The sequence below is a fragment of the Mastigoproctus giganteus genome, chromosome 12 (genome assembly GCF_048544385.1).
Source record: "Mastigoproctus giganteus isolate SK-2022 chromosome 12, ASM4854438v1, whole genome shotgun sequence".
NCBI classification, from domain to species: Eukaryota; Metazoa; Arthropoda; class Arachnida; order Uropygi; family Thelyphonidae; genus Mastigoproctus; species Mastigoproctus giganteus.
In genome coordinates this window covers 173099678-173121195 of record NC_143586.1, presented here as the reverse complement: position 1 = coordinate 173121195, position 21518 = coordinate 173099678, and the positions used below count along the sequence as shown (strand labels likewise).

At 37.3% G+C, this 21518-nt stretch overlaps 1 protein-coding gene across 1 annotated transcript in view; it reads right to left on the bottom strand.

Annotated features, from left to right (window-relative positions):
- LOC150077600 (thimet oligopeptidase-like) overlaps positions 1-21518 on the bottom strand; it is a 170904-nt gene that overhangs the window by 47078 nt on the left and 102308 nt on the right. The window contains exons 9-11 of the mRNA XM_090386530.1: positions 19004-19069; positions 6560-6664; positions 1917-2024 (exon numbers count right to left, since the gene is read on the bottom strand). Of these exons, the coding sequence (XP_090242656.1) occupies positions 1917-2024; positions 6560-6664; positions 19004-19069 (279 nt within the window). The remainder of the gene's footprint in view (positions 1-1916; positions 2025-6559; positions 6665-19003; positions 19070-21518) is intronic.

Sequence of the window (21518 nt, the reverse complement as noted above, 5' to 3'; positions counted from 1 at the left end):
TAAGTCACTTTTGCTGTTACGATGTATTGAAGTGCTTTTGTGATCGCTGATTTTAAAAGTTTGCATTGCTGCCTTGCATTTACAGTGTTAACAGGCAAGTCTTTTGAGCCTTTCCACTGAAGGCATGGTGTCTGGAGGTTGAATGTAGTCTTTAGTCCTGCCCAGTTCCAAGTAGTCTGTTATCTTTTTATTACAGAAGGATAGTTCTGAGAGTACAGCAAGAAGTGATGTTCTGTCAAGGGTGTGATGAAGATTTAGCTCCTTTCAGTGGTGCAGTACACCTTTATAGAAGGTGGGTAGTTGGAGCAGTGCTGGGATCATATCCATTCTTAAGATCGTTGATAGAGATAAGTGCTCTAGTGGCTGCTGCTATTAGAGGGCTGTTGCTACTAGTTTATCTGTAATGACAGAGTATGTATGTTTAATTTTTAGTGTCTTTAAAAGAAAAGTAGTCCAGAATGCTGTAATTTTGTCTTCAAAGGAGACAAACCCCTGTCCCCTGTGAGTGAGCAGCTGGCAGAGTTTAGAGAAGGATATCCAAGTTAGTTTTGTTCTGGAGAAAGCTTTGGATGGATGTTTGGAGTTGGAGAAAGTCAGAACTTGGAACTGAGATGGAGTTAGAACTTTGAGGGTGTGCCAGATAACACCTGCTGCCATCTGCTGGCTGACAACTAGCACTCTCCCTCTTAGTGAAGATGTAGCACACACACTCTGTTATATTTCCCTGGTACTCTATTGAAGTGATGCAACAAATTGTACCATTTCTTCTGGGAGGAGTTCAGTGTGTTGCTCATATACACTCACAGATATATATATATATATCCCTCACTGGACCATGTGCACTGAATGGGAAAGTCAGTTCTGGCTTTCCAACTGCCAGCCCATAGGCTACCGGTCGATAATGGTTTAGTTTTGCACCTGATGCTTCAGCATAGAGATCATAAACCACCTGGATTATTGTCTCTCATACCGGAAGACTTTCACGAAGAGTTGCTGATGATATGAATAAGTAAAATGTACTACTTTTAAATAAACAGCAATTCTGTTTAAAATATAAGGCCTTGTTGTGATAGCCTGTTTCAAAATGATCTGCTTTCTAATCAGTGATCACATCTATATTGTCTTGAGAATGAATCAGTTCTGAGTTGTCATGCAATATGAGGAGTTAATGCTTCGAATAATTGATTCTAATTGTCTTAGAAGTATATTTCATACTTCTAAGACAATTAGTATATTTTTGAAAAAACTATATTGTCTTAGAAGTACATTTTATAAAGAGGACTAATTCATCCTTCTGTATGTTTGGTGGCCGACAGACATCTTGACTTTTAGTAAAATGGTCTCGTGTGTCAGCAATAAGCATACTATAAGAATAAATCATGCATCATCCAACAAATACTTTACTTCTTCGATGGCTGACATAAGATTTATTTTTAAAACACAGTAGCCTTTTTCTGCCCTAAATTGTTGTTAGGAGCTTTAGGTGTAACCTAAACTAATGTAATAGTTGGATAATTACATCGGTTTTATGTGAGGTACCATGGTAGGACTATAAGTGGAAAGTTTGCTGCTGTCAAAGCATACAAATAAAGATAGACAAAACAGTCTTCAATTTATTTCCAAGGCAAAATTTAATACAACAGTGGCTTCTACTAAACAAAATTTTCCTACTACATTTATGTTGTATGAAATCTACCTGTTTGTTTGAATCAAGTGATAAAACATAGTGGCTAGATGTACACAGATGTAAAATGATTTTAATATGGCAAAATGAAATTTCAATTCATAGAACACAGCTGCTAAATTAATTCATACTGTTTACAATTCAACTAAAAGAATTAATTTTTGGTGGTTTTAAAGGTATTCAGATCCATTTTGTTTTTAAAAATACAATAATATTCATTAATGAGACATACCTCATTATGGTCCAGCAGTGAGGGTTTCTCAGCAGTAGGTTTACTAAAGTTGGCTACCATGGCAGCCACAGAAACTTGTCTGCTGCCATCTGGAAGTAAGCAACCAGGCTAAAAAGTTAAGGAAAAAAACAGCAAAAAAACCTTTATTTGCACATTTAAAAAGAAAGGCAACATTCAAAAATCAGAATAAATTGTGGTGATAATTACAGTATTTAGTTCAGATCTGTCCATTCTCCTTAGTAGAAAATGCTTACCAATAAGCTCATTTATAATCATGATTTCACTGGATTTTTTTTTTAATGTAACTGCAAACTTGAAAGATATTAAAATCTATAACAGTCAGTACCATGCATATGTTGAAGGTTGAGAAGATTGAAGATACTTATTAACATTAGACTTGAATTTCTGTAGACTGCAATTTTCAGGAAATACAACCAGTGATTCAAATGAGAAAAAGTTAGCTCTGAGTTTGGAGTCGAACAGTTAGCGGATGTTAACTGGTTGAGACATGTGTTGGACTGGTTTGGAAGAGGGTGGGGAGAATTATAATGCTAATTCAGGAGAATATTAGCCATGAAAGTCTGTGTGATGGAGTGTGAAGAGATTAACCTGACTGTTCTCTTTTGAATAGAGTCATTTTGCTTGAGAGTAGTAGCAGGCATAACTGATTGATAAATAACTGAATGTTTGCCATAATCAATTATCAAAATAGTTGATTAAGAAATAAAATATTAAAAATAAATAAATCAATAAAGTTAAAAATAAGGAATGCCAATTAAAAGAAGCGAAGCAAATCAATGTTACCAAAACTAAAGCTTAAGTCTGTGCCCCCCTCCCCACATCTACCACATTTCTGATTATACCTTTTCATTTTACAGTAGACTGTCAAAATAACAGCACCCAAAATAACGGAACATTCGAGCTAATGGCACATTGAAAATGAATGTTTGCATACAGTGCAAAAGTCTTACAGTGGGGAGAGGAAAAAAAAAAAAAAAAAAACAGCAAGTCCTTGATTACTGCATTTGTTTACTTTCACCATTTTGAAAATGAATTCTGCACTGTTATCACAGATTATACCACTGTTTTACATTTATTTTAAATTAAAAACACCTAACTATGGCTCCTAAAGTTAATACACCTCATACAGGGAAGAACAACATTAAAGCTTAGTGGCAAATGATATAATCCTAATGCTAATCCAAACTATTAAATTAGTTTTGTTAGTTTACATTAGTTTGATCAAGAGGACAGTTAATTCATATACCCATGTGTATTGTGTCTGCAAATTGCGTGTGTTCTCTGGTTGATTTGCCTATTTTTCTGGAGAAAAAAACCTTGCTATCTGCACCTGAGACAGACCAACTCAGCCATGGAGTAAAAAAAGCTCATAAAAGTACCTTGCATCATTGATGGGATTCGAACCCAGACCTTTTCCACCCAGTGTGGAGTAGACAGTGACGATACCACTATGCTACACGTACAGACTAAAGTTGATACAATAAAGAAAATAGAATGGGAGTAAGTAGGAGTGTATTAATGGCAGAATATAACATTGGATCGTCAACAGGTTTATTTTTTATGTGCAGTTAATAAAATTGCATTCTTACTCTCTCTACTTCTTATTTAGCCTCATTATTTCTACATTAAATATATTAAAAAAAAAAACTTTCTGGATAACGGAAAAATCAAAATAGTGGCACCTTGAATTGCCAAAGGTGCCGTTATTCTGAAAGTCTGCTGCATTATCAAAAATCCATAATCAACTATGCAAATGCCACAATTGATTATTTAATTATGCCCATCACAGAGAGAGAGAGAGAGAGAGAGAGAGAGAGAGAGAGAGAGAGAGAGAGAGAGAGAGAGAGAGAGATTTTGATGGCACCACCTCACACAAAGGATCAATATTCCACGCTAGGACAGATTTGAAATTTGTATGGCTGGTAGCTGTTTAGAAAATGAGTATACTTTTTTCGAGAGAAATAAGATAGTACCGAATTTTAGAAGGATTGAGTTAACTAAGATTTCTTTGCCCATTGGACAGTTACCTAGAAATTGGAAGTGGATATCTGAGAAGTTGAGGCTGTTTATGTAGGACAAGGTTTCTCAAACTGGAAGGTGGAATGTAGTGTTATCATCAACAAAACTATGGATAGGATTTCCACAGTTTTGTTGTCAGTGTATATTTGTTGCCACACTTTTCCAATTTGTAAAGCAGTCTTTTATGTGCAACAGTATCAACAGCTTTTCTGAAATCCAAATGTATATTATCAAAATTATTTTTTGCATCCAGTTCGTTTGTTACTGCATCATAGTATCCAGTCAGATTGGTCAGACAAGATTGCCCTTTAACAAATCTATGCTGTGCCTGCAGTATAACTGCATTCCGGTTAGATGATCCTGCATTACTTCTTTAACCAGCGATTCCATTATTTTTCCAGGAACAGAAGTCAAGCTAATGGGTCTATAATTACTTATGTCATCCTTTGATCTCCCTTTGTAAGATAGATACGAGAAAATTTGTTTTCAGCTAGAAAGTGATTTATTCTTGCAACAAATTTCCATTTGGTATTGTGGCAATGGGTAGTTTGAATAAATTAAAGGAAGAATTAAACAAATTATTAGATGGAATGAACGAATGGGGTAGGTTTATGGCTGATGCTATATAAGCTTGCTTCTTTGCTACCACTAATACCAATAGCTTAATTACCTGGATCAAGCAACAGATCCTACTGGTTCAACTATTATCATAATAACTATGGATGCAAATGAAAAATCTATACTCTGGTAGATTTAATGACAAGGCAGATCAAAATGGCCAAAAACTGGAAGACATAATTGGAAAAAAAAAAAAAAAAACCTCATAATCCTTAAGATTTACCAGTTCTGTGTAGTGTGTTGAATATTTCATCTCACCATCATCTCCCCATCTTTAAATTGGTACACAGAAAACTGGAATGTTTGTAAGGACTGGACAGTCAGTAACTATGGGGGACATTCTGAGCACTTACTGCCGACCCCCCACCTCAAACACATGCTGAGATTTTCACAGAAACCCATTAATTGTAAAAAAAATTGAAGAAACAACAAAACAAGGCTTCTCACAAGAAATATGATATAATTACAGCAGAAATCAAGTTGTAGTTGTTGTTTTGGGTTTTATTGATGCACCAGTGACTATGACTATAATGCTCCAAAACCGGTCATATAAAAGAGCAGATTAATATTTCAGTGACCAAAGGAATTGGGCCACTACATCGAGATGTATAGTAATAAAAATATGTAAAAAATTTAAAAAAAACAGCAACTTTTAAATACAAAAGTTAAAAGAAGTCTAATTGATGTGGTAGCTTTATATACCAAAGTCAATGTTAATTTCACTTTGGAAAGGATACCAGAAATATTGTTTTGACAATAACTACATCTTGACGTAGTGGCCCAATTCCTTTGGTCACTGAAATATTAATCTGCTCTTTTATATGACCGGTTTTGGAGCATTATAGTCATAGTCACTGATGCACCAATAAAACCCAAAACAACAACCACAACCTGATTTCTGCTGTAATTACATCATATTTCTTATGAGAAGCCTTGTTTTATTGTTTCTTCAATTTTTTTACAATTAATGGGTTTCTGTGAAAATCTCAGCATGTGTTTGAGGTGGGGGAGTCGGCAGTAAGTGCTCAGTGTGAACAAAATGTCCCCATAGTTACTGACTGTCCAGTCCTTTAAGGTAACTTTAAAAATTAGCTCCTTTCTCAAAAATTTGAATTAAAATTTCTTACAAACCAGAAGATTAATATAATTTAGTATATCTAATAAATTGGTAAGAAGGATGTTCTGCTAAATATATTGGCTCCACACCCATTAGGTACAAACTATTCTGATATATCAAATAACCAGTACATATTGCTACTATTAACAGCTCCCATAACAATACAGGATTAATGGAACTCTCAGCTCATATACATAATTTTCTAATGAACCTAAAATTAATAGTGCTACAATTTTAATTATGGCAACTAATGAACATAAATTACATCTAATGAAAGCACTTGCAATAGCCAAATCTAAATTATAGAATAATCATATTCTCTAATTTGAAATGTTAAACACCAAAACCTCCACTAAAATTTCAAACATATAGAACTTAGCCAGAATAAGTTTACCTCTGGTCAATTAGAAATGGCCTCTCTTTAGTGCACATGATTGCTCCAATTTTATAATTATGACTTCTCTCATGTACACATTAGGCAAATGAAACTGATGTGTGCAGTAAAAAAAAAAAGAAAGAAAAAGGTGGTTCACATCTTGCCAATTTTATATTGCAAAGTTTGTCTTTTTTAATTTGCAATTTTCTTTTGCAGGTTCTCTGCTTTTTGTTTTTTTTTTTAAGCAGCATTTCCAGTTTGAAATGCATTTCAAAATGGACGATGTTCATTTACTTATTAACAGAAGAGGTTTTTTTTTTTTTTTTTTTTTAATTATTATTATTAAAATAATAATCCTCTTAATTCTTTCTTCAGCAATGGACCTTACCGATCCTATACTAATTTGCATGCTGGCAAAAACCCTTGAGCAAGGGTTAAGAACCAATATTCACCACAAGAAAATAGAAACACAACACTATAATATTAGCTTACTTGCAGTTCAAACATCGCAGCATGCCCATACTTTCCCTCTCGAGGAAACAGATCTAGAAAGAAGTAGCCCAGCAACTGGCTTGTACTTGCATCCTTCACACTAAACTGAAATGAGATTACAACAATTTATTAGATTAAAAAAAAAAAAATTATTTGGTATCTAACAGACACCCCGATGAGCAAAGACATCTTTTGTAACTCATTGGAGTATACAAACATCCCTTACCCAGAACCATAATACATCTATCCAACCTTACCACTCAAAAAGGTATGTGTATGCACTATAATGCCAAAAGAACTACAAAAGTACATGATTCAAAGAACCTTTCATTGATATAATAAATTATTCACATGTCATTCCACCTTTGGTTTTATTAAACACACTGTGTTCATACCCTTACTGGGTCATGACTGAGTTATTAGATGGATGTGAAAGGTTTGCATTATAGGGATATGGAAACGAAGATTACTTATTTGGCTAAAAAAAGATAAATGAATCTCAAGTCAAAATGTTAGTTTAATTTCATATATATGATTTTAAGATGCCTAATTTGTACATCATGTTCATTTCATAATCACTAGAGACCTTTAATCTCTTTAAGCTCACTAGATAGTTTTTTTTTCCCCCAAACCTCAAGTGTAAAATGTTTCTGGAGCCTAAAGGGACTTTACAGTATCATGGATGTGTTCAGAAGCAAGAAGAAACTTGATAATACAGAACTTAATTTCTATAGGATGTAATTTCACGAAATACCTAATAAACATTGTTACAAAAAACAACAGAAGGAACAAGCAGAAGAAATAAATGAAGGTATGCTATTAACATTATCAGCAAGTATTAATATCCTCTGTTATATTACTATTATGCCACAGGCCTTTTTGTTGTTTCTGATCTTCATTAATTATACTGATGAAGATATTGCAAGTTTCAAGTAAAATTACCTGATGATATTAAAGTGACCAGAGTTATGACCAATATAATCAGAGTATATGGCTAAAACAATGGCAAACTATAGAACTGTCTGTAAAATGGCAATTAACTGTTAATGCTAATATAAAAGGTTCTGCACAAATTAAATTATCGGCACACTCATCATGCTTAAAGATGACATTTCTAAAGATTACAATATTGTCTGACATGAAGTTCTCTCAGCAGTTTTGAGGATGCTAGGAAAGCACATGGGTTCTGTCGATGACAAAAGAATTCTAACAGTAGAAATGAAAAAGCAACTGTATCCCACTGTATACAAAATCAGTGATAAAATGACACCTTAATTAACCATTATTATTATTCAAACTTTTTCTCCTTCATGGGATTTTTCCACTCCATAAGGGGTACTGGTAAGAAGTGCATGAGGTGACTGGCTGTGTCCAGTTACTATTATTATTGTTATCATTACTGTTAGTTGAAGAACTCTCTTACTATCCTACAGGTGTTCAGGATTGCAGCTTTCTGGAGTTTCATGTAAGAGTTCTCTGGGGGGGGAAGCTACTGCTGCTAGTTTCTTATGGAGGCTCTTTAGCACCACAGTTGACATGATGATCGGATAGGTCATTACTTGTACCATATGCCACATATCTTTGACTTTCTGTCTTCGGTTCTGAACACTTCTTGATCTTTTCCTCACATGTTTTCTGGAGGTTGCTGGTGTTGGGCACTGCTATGTCAATCAGGTAGTAGCCATTTCCTTCTTGTTGATGAGGGTTGTCTGTTGTGCAGGATCATCTTGTCCATTATTATGGCAAGGTCCCAGTAGTTTGTGAGTAGAGGTCTCTAGTATGCCTGATTCTTGTATTTGTAATACGGTAAATTTTCTTTGATCAGCTGGTATTTTTGAGCTACCTTCTGAGATATTATCCTGTCCACCTGATCGTGTCACTGAGTGTACTCCACCTGGGTGATCACCTTGCATCCTGTGGTGATGTGCTGGACTGTTTCTGGGACCAGATGGCATCAGCTACATGTGTCACCTGTTACTCCAGGATCCTTGGTGATGTACTTCTTGTAGTTCCTGGAGTTGATTACCTGATCTTGAATGCAAACATGAATTCTTTGGTCTCGAGGAAGAGCCTTCCTTTTGTGAGCCAAGCATTGGAAGCCAACTTATCTATATAGTCTTAATGGAGGTCATTGTAGTACCTGCCATGGTGTGTTTTCTTCGCCCATCTTTCTGTCTTTGTTACTTCTATCTGTGTGACTGTGGTGTACCATTTGTCTATCTTTCTTAGGACTTGGCAGATTGGTGCTGTGTTTTCCTGGAAGTAATTACAGTTTCTTAATCACTTTCTTCTCTTGTTCAATTAAGTCAGCCAATCCCTTCTCTCCTTCTTTAGAGGCTATGGCCAGTCTCTTGATCATCATTATCATGGTCAATCTCAATTTCCTCTAGCTCTGTGGTGGTCCAATCTATGATCCTGAAGGAGTATGTTATTACTGGAACTGCATAAGTGTTTACTGGTGTGACCATGTTCCCGCCATTCTTTGATTTCAGCAAGCTGTCAGTTTCTGATGGTATTTCTCAGTCAGGCAGGCCTTGATCTCCTTGTTTTCTAACTGGTGGGCCTGCATCATCCCCCAGATATTTGTACGCGTTTCCCTCTGTCATGGCTTCAATCTCTTCACCAGCTGGTAGTTTTGTCCGAATGAATGTCCTTGATGTAATCAATGGGTCTTGCATTTATCTAGGCCAAACTATATCCTGACGTCAGTGCTGAACTCTTCGGTGATACAGAGCAGCTGTTGGAGTTGATTCACAGTTGTGGAATAGAGTTTGATGCCATCCATGTACATCAGGTGAGGGAGGGTGTACAAGTTCTTCTTCCCTTCCTTTAGGTATATGCGTATGAAGACAAGCACAAGATCTGCAAAAAGACACATTTCTGATGAAAGACTTAGAATATGTGAGCTTGAGTGCTTGGCTATCTGGCACCTTAAGGTGGGTGGAGGGTTGTAAAATGAACGAAGGCAAAATTTCTAAAGTTATATATGATTTCATAACTAGGGGAGCCATAAATTGAAATCATGAGAAAAGTGGTTTAGACTAGACTGTGGAAAGTTCTCTTTTGTCCAGTGAATTGTTAATTATTTGAAGAGTTACATCCACAAATGTTTCACACAGCCTTGGTGAATTGAAGGTTCAGCTAGATAGTATCTATGTTAGGAGGGAAATACATATATAGTTTATTTTTCTTTTCTTTTATATATATATATATACAGGGCTTTCCAATAGTAACGCTCGATTTTTGTAACGCAATAAAACAAATTGTGAGAGTGATAGTGATCTATTTTTATTTTTATTATGAAGTATATGTGTTAACATTATGTTTTAAAAATTATATCAGATAAATGTCCGCCGCAGCTTTGTCTGGTTTGGTTAATCCTGGATACCCAATTGGTGATGACGTTATCGCATAAAAGTGGCTCAATTTCAGCAATAACGCGCCTAATGTAACTTTTTCGGAATGTAGTGGGACCTCATGAATCTCCCGTGGGTTTTCGTCGCTCCAAATTCGGCAATTTTGCTTGTTAACAAAGCCACTTAACCAGAAATGAGCCTCGTCACTAAACATTATTTTTCGCCCAAAATCAGAATCGACCTCCAACTGCTCTAGCGCCCAATCAGCGAATGCACGCCGCTGCGCATGATCGTTGGGCTTTAGTTGTTGGGTTAATTGCACTTTATAAGGGTGAAGCCCTAAGTCCTTATGCAGGATTCGCCAAGTTGTCGTCGAAGACAGGCCAAGTTCTTGAGCCCGACGCGGAATGGACTGTTGCGGATTCTCACGCACACTTTCCCGGACTGCAGCAATATTTTCAACGGATCTTGCGTTTCGCTGACGTACAGGCACTTTCAGATTTGCCACAGACCCAGTTGCTTCGAATTTGTTTATTAAACGGCGAATTGTGGATTCTGAAGGACGTTCGTCGACACCATAAACTGCACGGAGTGCACGAAACGTTTGACGAGTAGAACATTGGTTTTGATTTTTTACAATTTCGACTCGTTGCTCAGTCGTGTAACGCTCCATAATAAAATGAGGAGACTAACTGAATACGGCTACCAAAGATACCACCTGTGTGACTGTCGGCTTCGTCATGCGCTGTTGCCAAACATCGAGCGTTACTATTGGAAAACCCTTTATATATATATATATTTTTTTTTTTTTTTTTTTTGGCACAGCAGAAGCCTGTAGCTTTCTTGCACTATATAGCTAATACTGTGGTCTGTATTAGAAACTAACAATTATATGAATACTGCAACCCTAATATCAGGGTTATATTACAACAATGTAATACTAAGTCAGTCTGGTGTCCCATTAACACCACTGAGAAAAGCAATGAGAGTAGGAGTATATTATAGGCAAAATGATTGTGATGGTAGAATGAGCTGAGCTCTATAATAGACAACAAGTAGGCTAGCAAATCAGAACATCTTATCATAGTGAATTTTAGCTTTCTAGATACTGATTGGAACTCGTGGATCAGCAGATCACTCAGTAACAGAAAATTTCTGAATAAACTAGATCACTGCCTTCTACACCAACAGAGTAAGAAAAGCAATATTCTTGATCTCACTATCAGCAATAATTCATCATCAATTAAGATATCATTTAGGTCTATAATGTTCTGAGAACTTCATGTCTGACCGTATCATAACTCCCAAGTCCCTTTCTTCCACTACTGATTTTAGTTCAACTCCACAAAGTGTATAAGTTATTTTGGGTTGCTATTCTCCAGGTGCAATACCTTGCATTTTGCCGAATTAAAGGCACAGCTGTCACTTTTCTGGCCATCCCTGAAGTCTATCTAGGTTACTCTGAAGAAGCTCTGCTTGGCCATGATCATTAACTACACTACCGATCTTTACATCATCTGCAAATTTAGACATCACGCCCTCTATCTCCTCATCAATGTCATTTAGAAAATCAAAAACAACAGTGGTCCCAATACTAACCCTTAGGGAACCCCAATTCTTACATTAACCCAATCTGAAAATTAACCATCTACCACAACCCTCTGCCTCCTTCTCTGAAGCCATCCTGCTATCCATCTAAGGATTTTCCTGAGATTACAACCTGTTCCAGCTTATAAAGTAACCGATCATGTGGGACTGAGTCAACTGCTTTGCTGAAATCTAAATTATTCCCTAAATCCAGCTCATGAGTTACCGTCAAAATAACTAACCAGATTTGTTAAACATGATGCCTGTTTTTCTCTATTATTCATATTTCCTTCAAAATATCAGTCCCTCATCAATTTTCAAATTTGAGGTCAAACAAAATTACCTTGTTTTAGTTTCTTTTGGATGATTGATGGGAATTTAGTTGAAGCAGAGACTTTCCTGAGGTAAAGGTTTCACAAACTGTTTCATCAACCCCAGTGTGATGAAACAGCTAGGGTAAGAACATAATTCATAAAACACTAGTAGACCCCCAAAACTGTCTTCCTTCCACCCATGTGCAAGGGTGGAAGGAGGACAGTTTTGGGGGACTACTAGTGGTTTATGACCTATGTTCTTTGGAGACAAACTGCCTCTTTAGCAAGACCTTGACATACCAGTGCTTACTCCTTGCCCGAGTGTCCCACACACAAAAATTACATTTCTGTGTAGCTAAGATTGCTGTCCAAGCAAGATGACTATTATTTTAAAGTCAGAACAGACCAACCAACCATGTTTTTCATACTTTATATTTATCAACAATTTCAAGTTCACATATGTTACTTTCAAATGTGAACTACTGGAACTGACACACATTTATTTCCATTGTGGAGTAACATACCTTTGAGACTTCTTTTTGATGAGTCAATAAAAAGTCTCCACTGTGTAGGACGGTGCCCAATTCCTAAATAGTTCTTTAAGTCATTTATATTACTGCAAAAAATCAGAGCATCATCCTCAGAAAAGTATGGGACTAATTCTCATTCTCTGTGTCTGTACCATAAGAGAAATAAGCATTAGCATTATTAGACGCATACGATGCAAGAAAGTAAGATTATGCAGCATCAGCCAAAAAAAAAAAAGCATCAGCCAAAAAAAAAAAAAAAACAACCCCTCCCATTTCACCCTTCCATTCATTCCAAATACCTGTCCAGCTCAGGCTTAAATTTATTTAGGCTATCAACTTCCACAACAAAAGATGGAAGTCTGTTCCACCAATCAACTACAACCTGGCTAAAGGAAAATTTAAGCACATCTATTCATCTACTCTAGAATTGTCTTTCCTGAATTTGAATCTATGCCCCCTCAGGTTCTTAATCTGAACAAGAGGAAGAATCCCATCAGCATTCAGCTTGTTCAACCCATTCAAGGCCTTATACACCTCAATCAGATCACTTTGCAGGTGCCTACTCTCCAGGCACTGCAATTTGCAGAACTTAAGCCTTTCTTGGTAAGAGCACCCCTTTGTTCCCCTCACTAACCTTGTTGCCCTTCTTTGTACTTGTTCAAGCAACTCTACATCCTTCCTAAACTGAGGCCTCCAGACCTGTGCACAGTACTCTAGGTGCAGCCTGACCATTGCCTTGTACAACGGGATAATAATCTCCCTGTCCCTGCTAGCAAAATTCCTACATATCATTGACAAGACTCCATGACCTGCCATGGCAGCCCATCTGCACTGCTCAGAAAACTTCATATTTGACTGCACAATTACCCCCAGTCTTTTTCACTTTCCACTTTCCTGAGTGTAGTACCACATAGTTTGTACATTTCTCTTGGGTTATTACTACCCATATGCAGTACTTTGAATGTTAAACTTCAGCTGCCACTTCTCAGCCCATATGCCCAACTTATCTAGATCCAGTTGGAGTAGCATACTGTGTTTACTGTCATTAACAACCCTGCCAACCTTCATATCATCTGCAAACTTGGACACTAATCCTGATATACCTTCATCAATATGATTGATGAATACACAAAACAACAATGCGCCCAGCACCAAACCCTGGGGAACTCCACTAATAACATTTGTCCACGAAGAGAAGTGTCCATTGATTACCACTCTCTGTCATCTCCCACTCAACCATCCCTTTATCCACTGTAGCAACTTACCCTTAATGCCATACCTTTCCAATTTGTACAGCAGTCTTCCATGTGCAACGGTATCAAAAGCTTTCCTGAAATCCAAGTATATGATATCAAAATTATTTTTGGCATTCAGTTCCTTTGTGACCACATCATAGTATCCAATCAAATTAGTCAGACAAGACCTCCCTTTAACAAACCCATGCTGTGTCTTAACTATTACTGCAGTCTTGTCTAGATGATCCTGCAATGCTTCTTTAACCAGTGACTCCATTATTTTACGCAGAACACAAGTTAAACTAACAAGTCTATAGTTACTTGTCACCTTTTGAACCCCCCTTTGTGAATTGGGAGATACATTGGCACATCTCCAGTCCATGGGGACCTCCCCTGACTAAGGATGCTCTCGTAATTATGGCTAAGGGTTTGCCTCCTCATTATAACTGGATAGATTCCATCTGCCCCAGGTGCCTTTTTTATGTTTACCTTCAACAAATTCTCCTCCACTTTGCTCTCAGTTGTTACAAAACCACTTATTTCCCTGTTAGAGTTTGGTAAACTTCTGGCATTCCTGTCCTTGAATAACTCCTCATGTGAGAATGTAGTTGCAAAATACTCATTCAATTTATCAGCTACTTGAGCAGGATCATCAATAGTTGAACCATCTATGTTAAGTGGACCAATCTGATTCGTCTCCTTCCTTCTAGAGTTTACAAGTAAAGAACTCTTTGCATCCTTCGCCAAAGATTTCTCGTAATCTGCCTTCGCCTGCCTAACCTCCGTTGTGACTTGATTACAGACGCTTATATCTGCCGTAGGTTTTTGTGTCACCTGATAATTTATATGCATACCATGCATTTTTCTTTTCTGCCATGAGCCTCAATTCATCCGATATTCATTTAGGCCTGAACCTTGAACAGTATTTCTTAGTTGGTATGAAAAGCCTAGTAGCCATCAAGATTAAGTCCCTGAAGGCTTCCAATTTAGAATTCACAGTTGGTAACATCATCAGTTGATTCCACTGTACAGAATTTAAAAACTGTCTGAGACCCCTGTGGTCACCTTTACGAAAGCAAAAGCCCTTCCCTTTAACCTTGATGGTAGTTACATCTTTTAAGTAATTCCCACATTAGTACATTGTGATCACTGTCACCCAGTGGTTCCTTTATCTGCAAATTTTTAATGTATGAATAATCACTGCTGATAATCAGATCAAGAGTATTACTCCCTGTGGTTGCCTCTCCAATAAATCCACAAAAAAATCTTGCTAGCATGCGAGTGACCAAACCACAAGTTCCAGTCAATATCTGGAAAGTTAAAATCCCCCATTATAAGACATTCTGATTTACTGGCCCATTCAATTTCTCTGCACAACTGCTCATTACACTCATCAGATTCATTAAGCCTATAATACACGCCTACTCTCATTTTAACTTTCCCAGTGATTATGTCACACCAAACTGACTCAAAATTGCATTGTCCACCAACATCAATTGGTTGCACTTCATTAGATTTTTGTGTGTGTCTTAACTAACAGCATAACTTCTCCTCCCTTCTTGTCCTCTATCCTTTCTGTACACATTGTACACCCCAAATTCCAATTCTGCAATTATACTTATGTCTGTGTGACACCACGTCTCTGATATCCCCACAATATCTGCCTTTGATGTCTTGACTCCAAGCTTATCAAATTTATTAACTACACTCCTAGCATTGGTGTACATGCAAGTATACATGCAGCTGTTTCTACTCTTTGTTACCCTAACACAGCCCATGTATTTGCTTGTTCCACTATGACTCCCAGCAGTCCTGGAAATCTCCATTGCCTTGCTTTCCAGGCTGCTGATCATTCTAATAGAAGCAGTACAAGAATCACTTTTGCCTCTGCCTGCTGCCACTGTTAACCTTTCAGTCTGTGAATCCCCCCAAGCTAGCAGTTTTCCGACCCACCTAACACTGCCTCGATAGCATCAGCAAATATTCTTGCGACCTTTCTATTTAAGCGTACCCCATCTCTGCAGAAGCAGTCTCTCCTGTCAACAAGCACAGACCAAGCTGAAAAAAATTCTACCCCTTGAGCCTTTCACAATCTCTCCAGGGCCAAATTGATCGGATTTAAATTGAAGTAAATTTAAATCCGAAAAGATTTAAATTTATGAAGGCCCAACCCTTTAACCTCGTCCAAGTCAAGGATGTTTTCACATAAAATAAAACATCTTTCATGCATAATGAAGTACACAAGCTGTTTTTTTTTTTTTTAAATGTAGAATGTGATTATACTATGAATACACACAATTAACAATATATAATATTTAAATATAACTTATGACAATAGCTGAATTAGAATATTTATATAAATGTTTATATTCACCAGTTTAATTCACTGGTATTCGAATTAATAGCTTAATTGGACTTCGGAATAAATTTATTTTTATTTTTCAGGAAAAATTTCAAAATGTGTCAGATTTCTGAGAGTCGCGAATTTTTGAATGCCAATTTATGAGGTTTTAGTATTGGCAAATGATGCAAGAAAGCAAGCTTATAAAGCATCAGAAAAAAAAAAAACCTACACATGTCACCCATCCATACCATCTAAGAATTTGCCTATTTCTTCTTGAATTTATTGAAACCATCCACACCCATTTCCACAACAGATGGAAGTTTGTTCCAACAATCAACCACCACTGGTTGAAGGCAAACTTGAACACATTTATTCTGCAATTATCCTTAATCAACTTAAATGTATGCCTCCTCGTGTGTGTGTGTGTGTGTGTGTGGTCTCAGCAAGAGGAAGAATGCCACCAACATTAAGTTTACTCAATCCATTCAAGGCCTTAACACCTCAATCAGATCTCTCTCTCTCTCTCTCTCTGCAGGTACCTAGTCTAAAGACACTGCAATTTGTAGAACTAAAGCCTTTCTTGGTAAGAGCACCCTTTCATCCCATTCACCACATGGCTGCAATTCTCTTCAGCCATTCCAGCAGACTTACATCCTTCTTAAAATGGGGCCATACAGGAGAACCTATATACAGTACTCAAGATGCAGCCTAACCAATGCCTTGTACAAAGGGATAATTATCTCCTTATCCCTGCTAACAAAGTTTCTGTTATTACTGACAAAACCCCATGAGCTGTCCTGGCTGCCTTGGTTGCACAATCACTCCCCTCCCCCCCCCAGGTCTTTATCATTTTCCACTACCCTAATGTAGTACAACACAGTCGGTATGTTAATCTGGGAATACTGATACCCATATGCGCAGTACCCTGCTTTTGTGAAAGTTTTTTCACAAATGCAGGGTACTGTGCATATGGGCGCTGAAAAATACTGCCCATTTTTCAGCCCATCAACCTAAGACAAACCCATATGTTTTTGCTGTATTTTGTTATATTACCTGCAAACTGAATACTCTTTCAGGAATCAATAATTTGATTAACAATATAATGTACATAATTAATTCATAATTTTTCCATAATTTTAGTGACACTGATAGTGGAGTAAACTACCTCAAATATTGATCTCATATTCTGTAAAATCAAACAGAATAAATGTGCTGTTCTCAAAATGGCTCAGGTTTTAGTGAATTTTAATATAAATATCCGTTTAACAAACCCATATATTGTTTATAAACAATTATTAAAAAGTAATCATTTTATATAAATGATTATTTATAATTTTCAATAAAAAGACCTTATTTAATGCATTATGGAATACTCTAAAAATATTTGAAATCATAAATTCTGTAATATTGGCCTTTTCAAAATTATAAAAAGTAGAGAGAGGGCATTCGTGCATTTATTAGTCAGTTTAAGTCTCCTGATGAACAAAATAAAACACAAAAGAGATAAAAAAAAAAAAAAATGTCCTCCTACCTTTCATAATTATAAGAATACTTCAGATTCTGTTGGGAAACTTCTAAACAAAAATTATTCTCAAAATTATGATAATAATTTCATTATTGCCCGATTATAATCAGGTTTTAGTGATATACAAATTTGTATGACATAAAACCAACTAAAGACATACACCAATGAGCCAAAACATTGTGACCAGCAAGTCATTATGCAAATCGAAGCAACTGCAGGTGAACTACAGCGCGTGCGCAGGTCGGGACACTGTATAAAAAACACCCAATACTGAGCTCCGTTAATCAGTGTTACTTGTGTTCTTCAGATGGGAAAGGCAGCGGACTTAACCGAGTTTGACAAAGGTCAAATTGTAATGGCCACACAACTGGGTCACAGCATATCTGAAAAGGCATGGTTGGTGGGGTGCTCACGGTCAGCGCCGTGGTTAGTACCTACCGAAAGTGGTCCGAGGAGAAGGAACACACGAACCGCCGGCGAGGTGTTGGACGACGCTGGCTCATCGATGCTCGGGGTGAGCGAAGGCTCTCCTGGCTGGTACGTGGCAACAGAAGGGTCTTTCTTTTCTTTCTTTTTTGGTAGTTGTTGGCGCATCGGCTTCTGTGGTCATAATGCAACTTCCAAGGTTTTGCAGTACTTTGATCCAAGCCCCAGGCGGGATTCGAACCCGCGACCTTTGGGTTGCCAGGCAGGCACTTTACCCACCCGGCTAGCCCGATTGGCAACAAAAGGGTGACTGTGGAGCAACTAGCCGGTAATTGGAATGTTGGTGACGGGAGTAATGTGTCATAACACACAGTACATCAAACCCTGAAGAAAGTCGGGATGCATAACTGCAGGCCACTCTGAGTACCCATGCTAACCATAGTTCACCAGCGATAGCACCTACAATGGGCACGCGAGCATCGAAACTGGACCTTGAGCGATTGAAAGAAGGTCGTCTGATCCAATGAATCACGTTTCCTGTTGCACCATGTGCACTGCCGGGAAGTGATGGTGCCTGGATGCACCATGGGAAGAAAAGAAGCCGGTGGTGGCGGTGTCATCCATGTGCCGGGCACTCTGATGTCTACCACCTACCTAAACATCATTACTGACCAGATACACCCTTTCATGGCAACGGTCTTCCCCTCTGGCGGTGCCGTCTTTCAGCAGAATAATGCGCCATGCAAAACTGCCTGGATTGTTCGGGACTGGTTCGCAGAACCTAAGAAAGACTTCCAGGTGTTGCCCTGGCCTTCAAATTCTCCAGAAATCAATCCCATCGTGTGTCTGTGGTTTGTGTTGGAACAGCAACTCCGATCTGCGGCATTTCAACCATGCACCTTACAGAATTAAAGGATCTGCTGGTTACGTGTTCGTACCAGATACCACAAGACACATTTAGAAATCTTGTAGCATCCATGTCTCATCAGGTGCGAGCTGTTTTGCCTGCACATGGAGGACCAACATCATATTAGGTAGGTGGTCAATGTTTTGGCTCATTGGTGCATATGCCTTATGTAAAAAATCTTATTTAATCGTGAAATGGCAGGTTCTGAATGTATCCTTACCATTTGAACATCTGCATGCCAAACAGGAGGATTCTTGATTTCAGCAAATTCTAAGCCAAGGAGTTCCTAAAATAACAAAAAATTATATAAATAAATTAATTAATAATAAATGATTTCTGCTGAAACTGGAAGAGAAACTAAGCTCTATACTCCCGATTGAGAAAAATTTATTGATAATTTTTAAATACTTTACATTAAAAAATTTACAACTAGCAGACAACGCACAATCAGTTCAGTCCCTTCCTCCATAGTTAATTAGGAGGTTAAAACTCTAATAGCTAGTAGATACTGCATTATAGTATGCATCTACTGCAATGGCCATGTGTGTGTTGGGGGGTAGAGAGAGAGAGAGAGAGAGAGAGAGAGAGAGAGAGAGAGAGAGAGAGATCACCTACAGTCATTCCTTTCTATGCCATATAGCAGCATTCTGAACAGTTCTAGATGAATTAGTTTTAATGGCACAAGGGCTATTTTGGCCATATTGTGGCTCTCAATGTATCCTCTGTAATACAGGAGTCAGTTAAGTACAATATGAATCTTTTATTATTAGTAGTGACCACATGATTCAAGGAATGCCAAGTCTTTCGTTGCACCACCAAAAAATAAAAATAATAAATAAATAAATAATAAAATTAAAATAAATAAAATAAAATAAACAATCCACCTATTTCACTCCCTATCCAACTGGCCTTTGAAACTCCCCAAGTTGTCAGCTACAAAGGACTTAAATCAACAGCCATTAGCAGTAATACAGAAAGATAAATGATATTGAAACTGAAGAATTGTGATAGTGTACTTATAAATAACAGAAAAGGCATAATTCAAATAGCAGAAGACTACTATAGAGAATTATACAAGGAGTGAGAGAATGATTCCAGCAGTGGGGAAGATGGATCGCAATTAGTAACACATACGACATACCCGATATCCTTCCTGATGAGGTAGAACATGTATTGAAGAAAATGAAGAATCAGGAAGACCCGTGGGAAGATGAAGTTACTGTAGAGTTGTTAAAATTGGGAGGAAGAGACATGACACAGAAACTGGCAAGACTGTTCACAAAATGTATTAAAAAAGGTGTGATGCCTACGGAGTGGACAATCATTGTTTTGTTGTATAAGAAAGAAGATAAATCAGAAATTGGAAATTATAGACCAATTAGCTTGTTATCCCACATTTACAAAGTCACAATGTTCATTAATAACAAATTAGAAAGAATACTTGATGAGAATCAACCAAAAGAGTAAGCTGGCTTTAGGACAGAATTCTTAACTATGCATCACTTCATGTAAAATCACAGCTAATGGAGAAAGCAAGTGAATATAAAACGCCATTATGCCTGGCATTTGTGGATTATGAAAAGGCATTTGACTCCATACAGCATAAGGCATTGTTTCGGGCACTGGAAAGACAAGGCATAGATACCCCATATATTATGATTTTGAAAAAAAAAAAAAAAAAATTAGACTAGACAAAGACAGTAGGAAATTTAAAATTGAGAAACGAGTTCAATAAGGAGCCACCATCTCCAAAGTTGTTTATTGCTACCCTTGAGGAAGCTTCCAGAAGATTAGACTAGTCGCAGAAAGGAGTCAATGTGAATGGAGAGTAGCTAAACCATTTACGATTTGCAGATGACATTGTGGTCATAAGCCATGATCCCAAAGAATTAGTGGAAAATCTTAATCAGTTGTGCAAAGTTAGTAAGGATTTTGGATTAAAGATGAATATGGCTAAAACAAAAGTAATGATGAACAAGTATGCCACAGAAAGGGATATAATGATTAAAGGAGCAGTAATTGAAAAGGTGAAGTCATATACTTATCTGGGACAAGTCATTAGCTGTAATAATGATAAATGGCTGGGAGTCAAGAGAAGAATAAATTTTGGATGGATAGCATTCAGGAAATATAGTCACATACTGAGGAGCAATATCCCCATTGGTCTGAAACGTAAAATAATGAACCAATGTATACTCCCCACCATGACACATGGAAGTGAAACTTAGGCACTCACTAAAAGAATGGAAGAGAAGCTGAGAACTACACGAAGAACAGAACAAATTATATTGGGAATCAGACTGTTAGATAAGAAGAGAAACACATGGATTAGGCAGCAAACTCAAGTAAAGGACATTCTAATTAAAACTAAAGAACTAAAATGGTCTTGGGAAAGACACATAGCTCAAAGACATGATGACAGATGAACTAAGAAAATAACAGAATGGTACCCAAGAAGAGCTAGAAGAAAACCTGAAAGACAACAACGGAGATGGAAAGACGAAATTCATGAGTTTGTGGGTAGTAAATGGATGGCCATTGCACAAAACAGAAGGAACTGGAAAGTTGCTGGAGAGGCCTTCATCCTGCAGTGGATTGAAAATGGCTGATGATGATCGCTAAAAACAAAGGAAAAAAACTATGGCCACTGGCTATAGCTGTTAACAACTGAATGTAAACAATTGTTAACAATCGAATTCCTGAAGAGAAATAATTGAATGTAAATGTTCAATTAG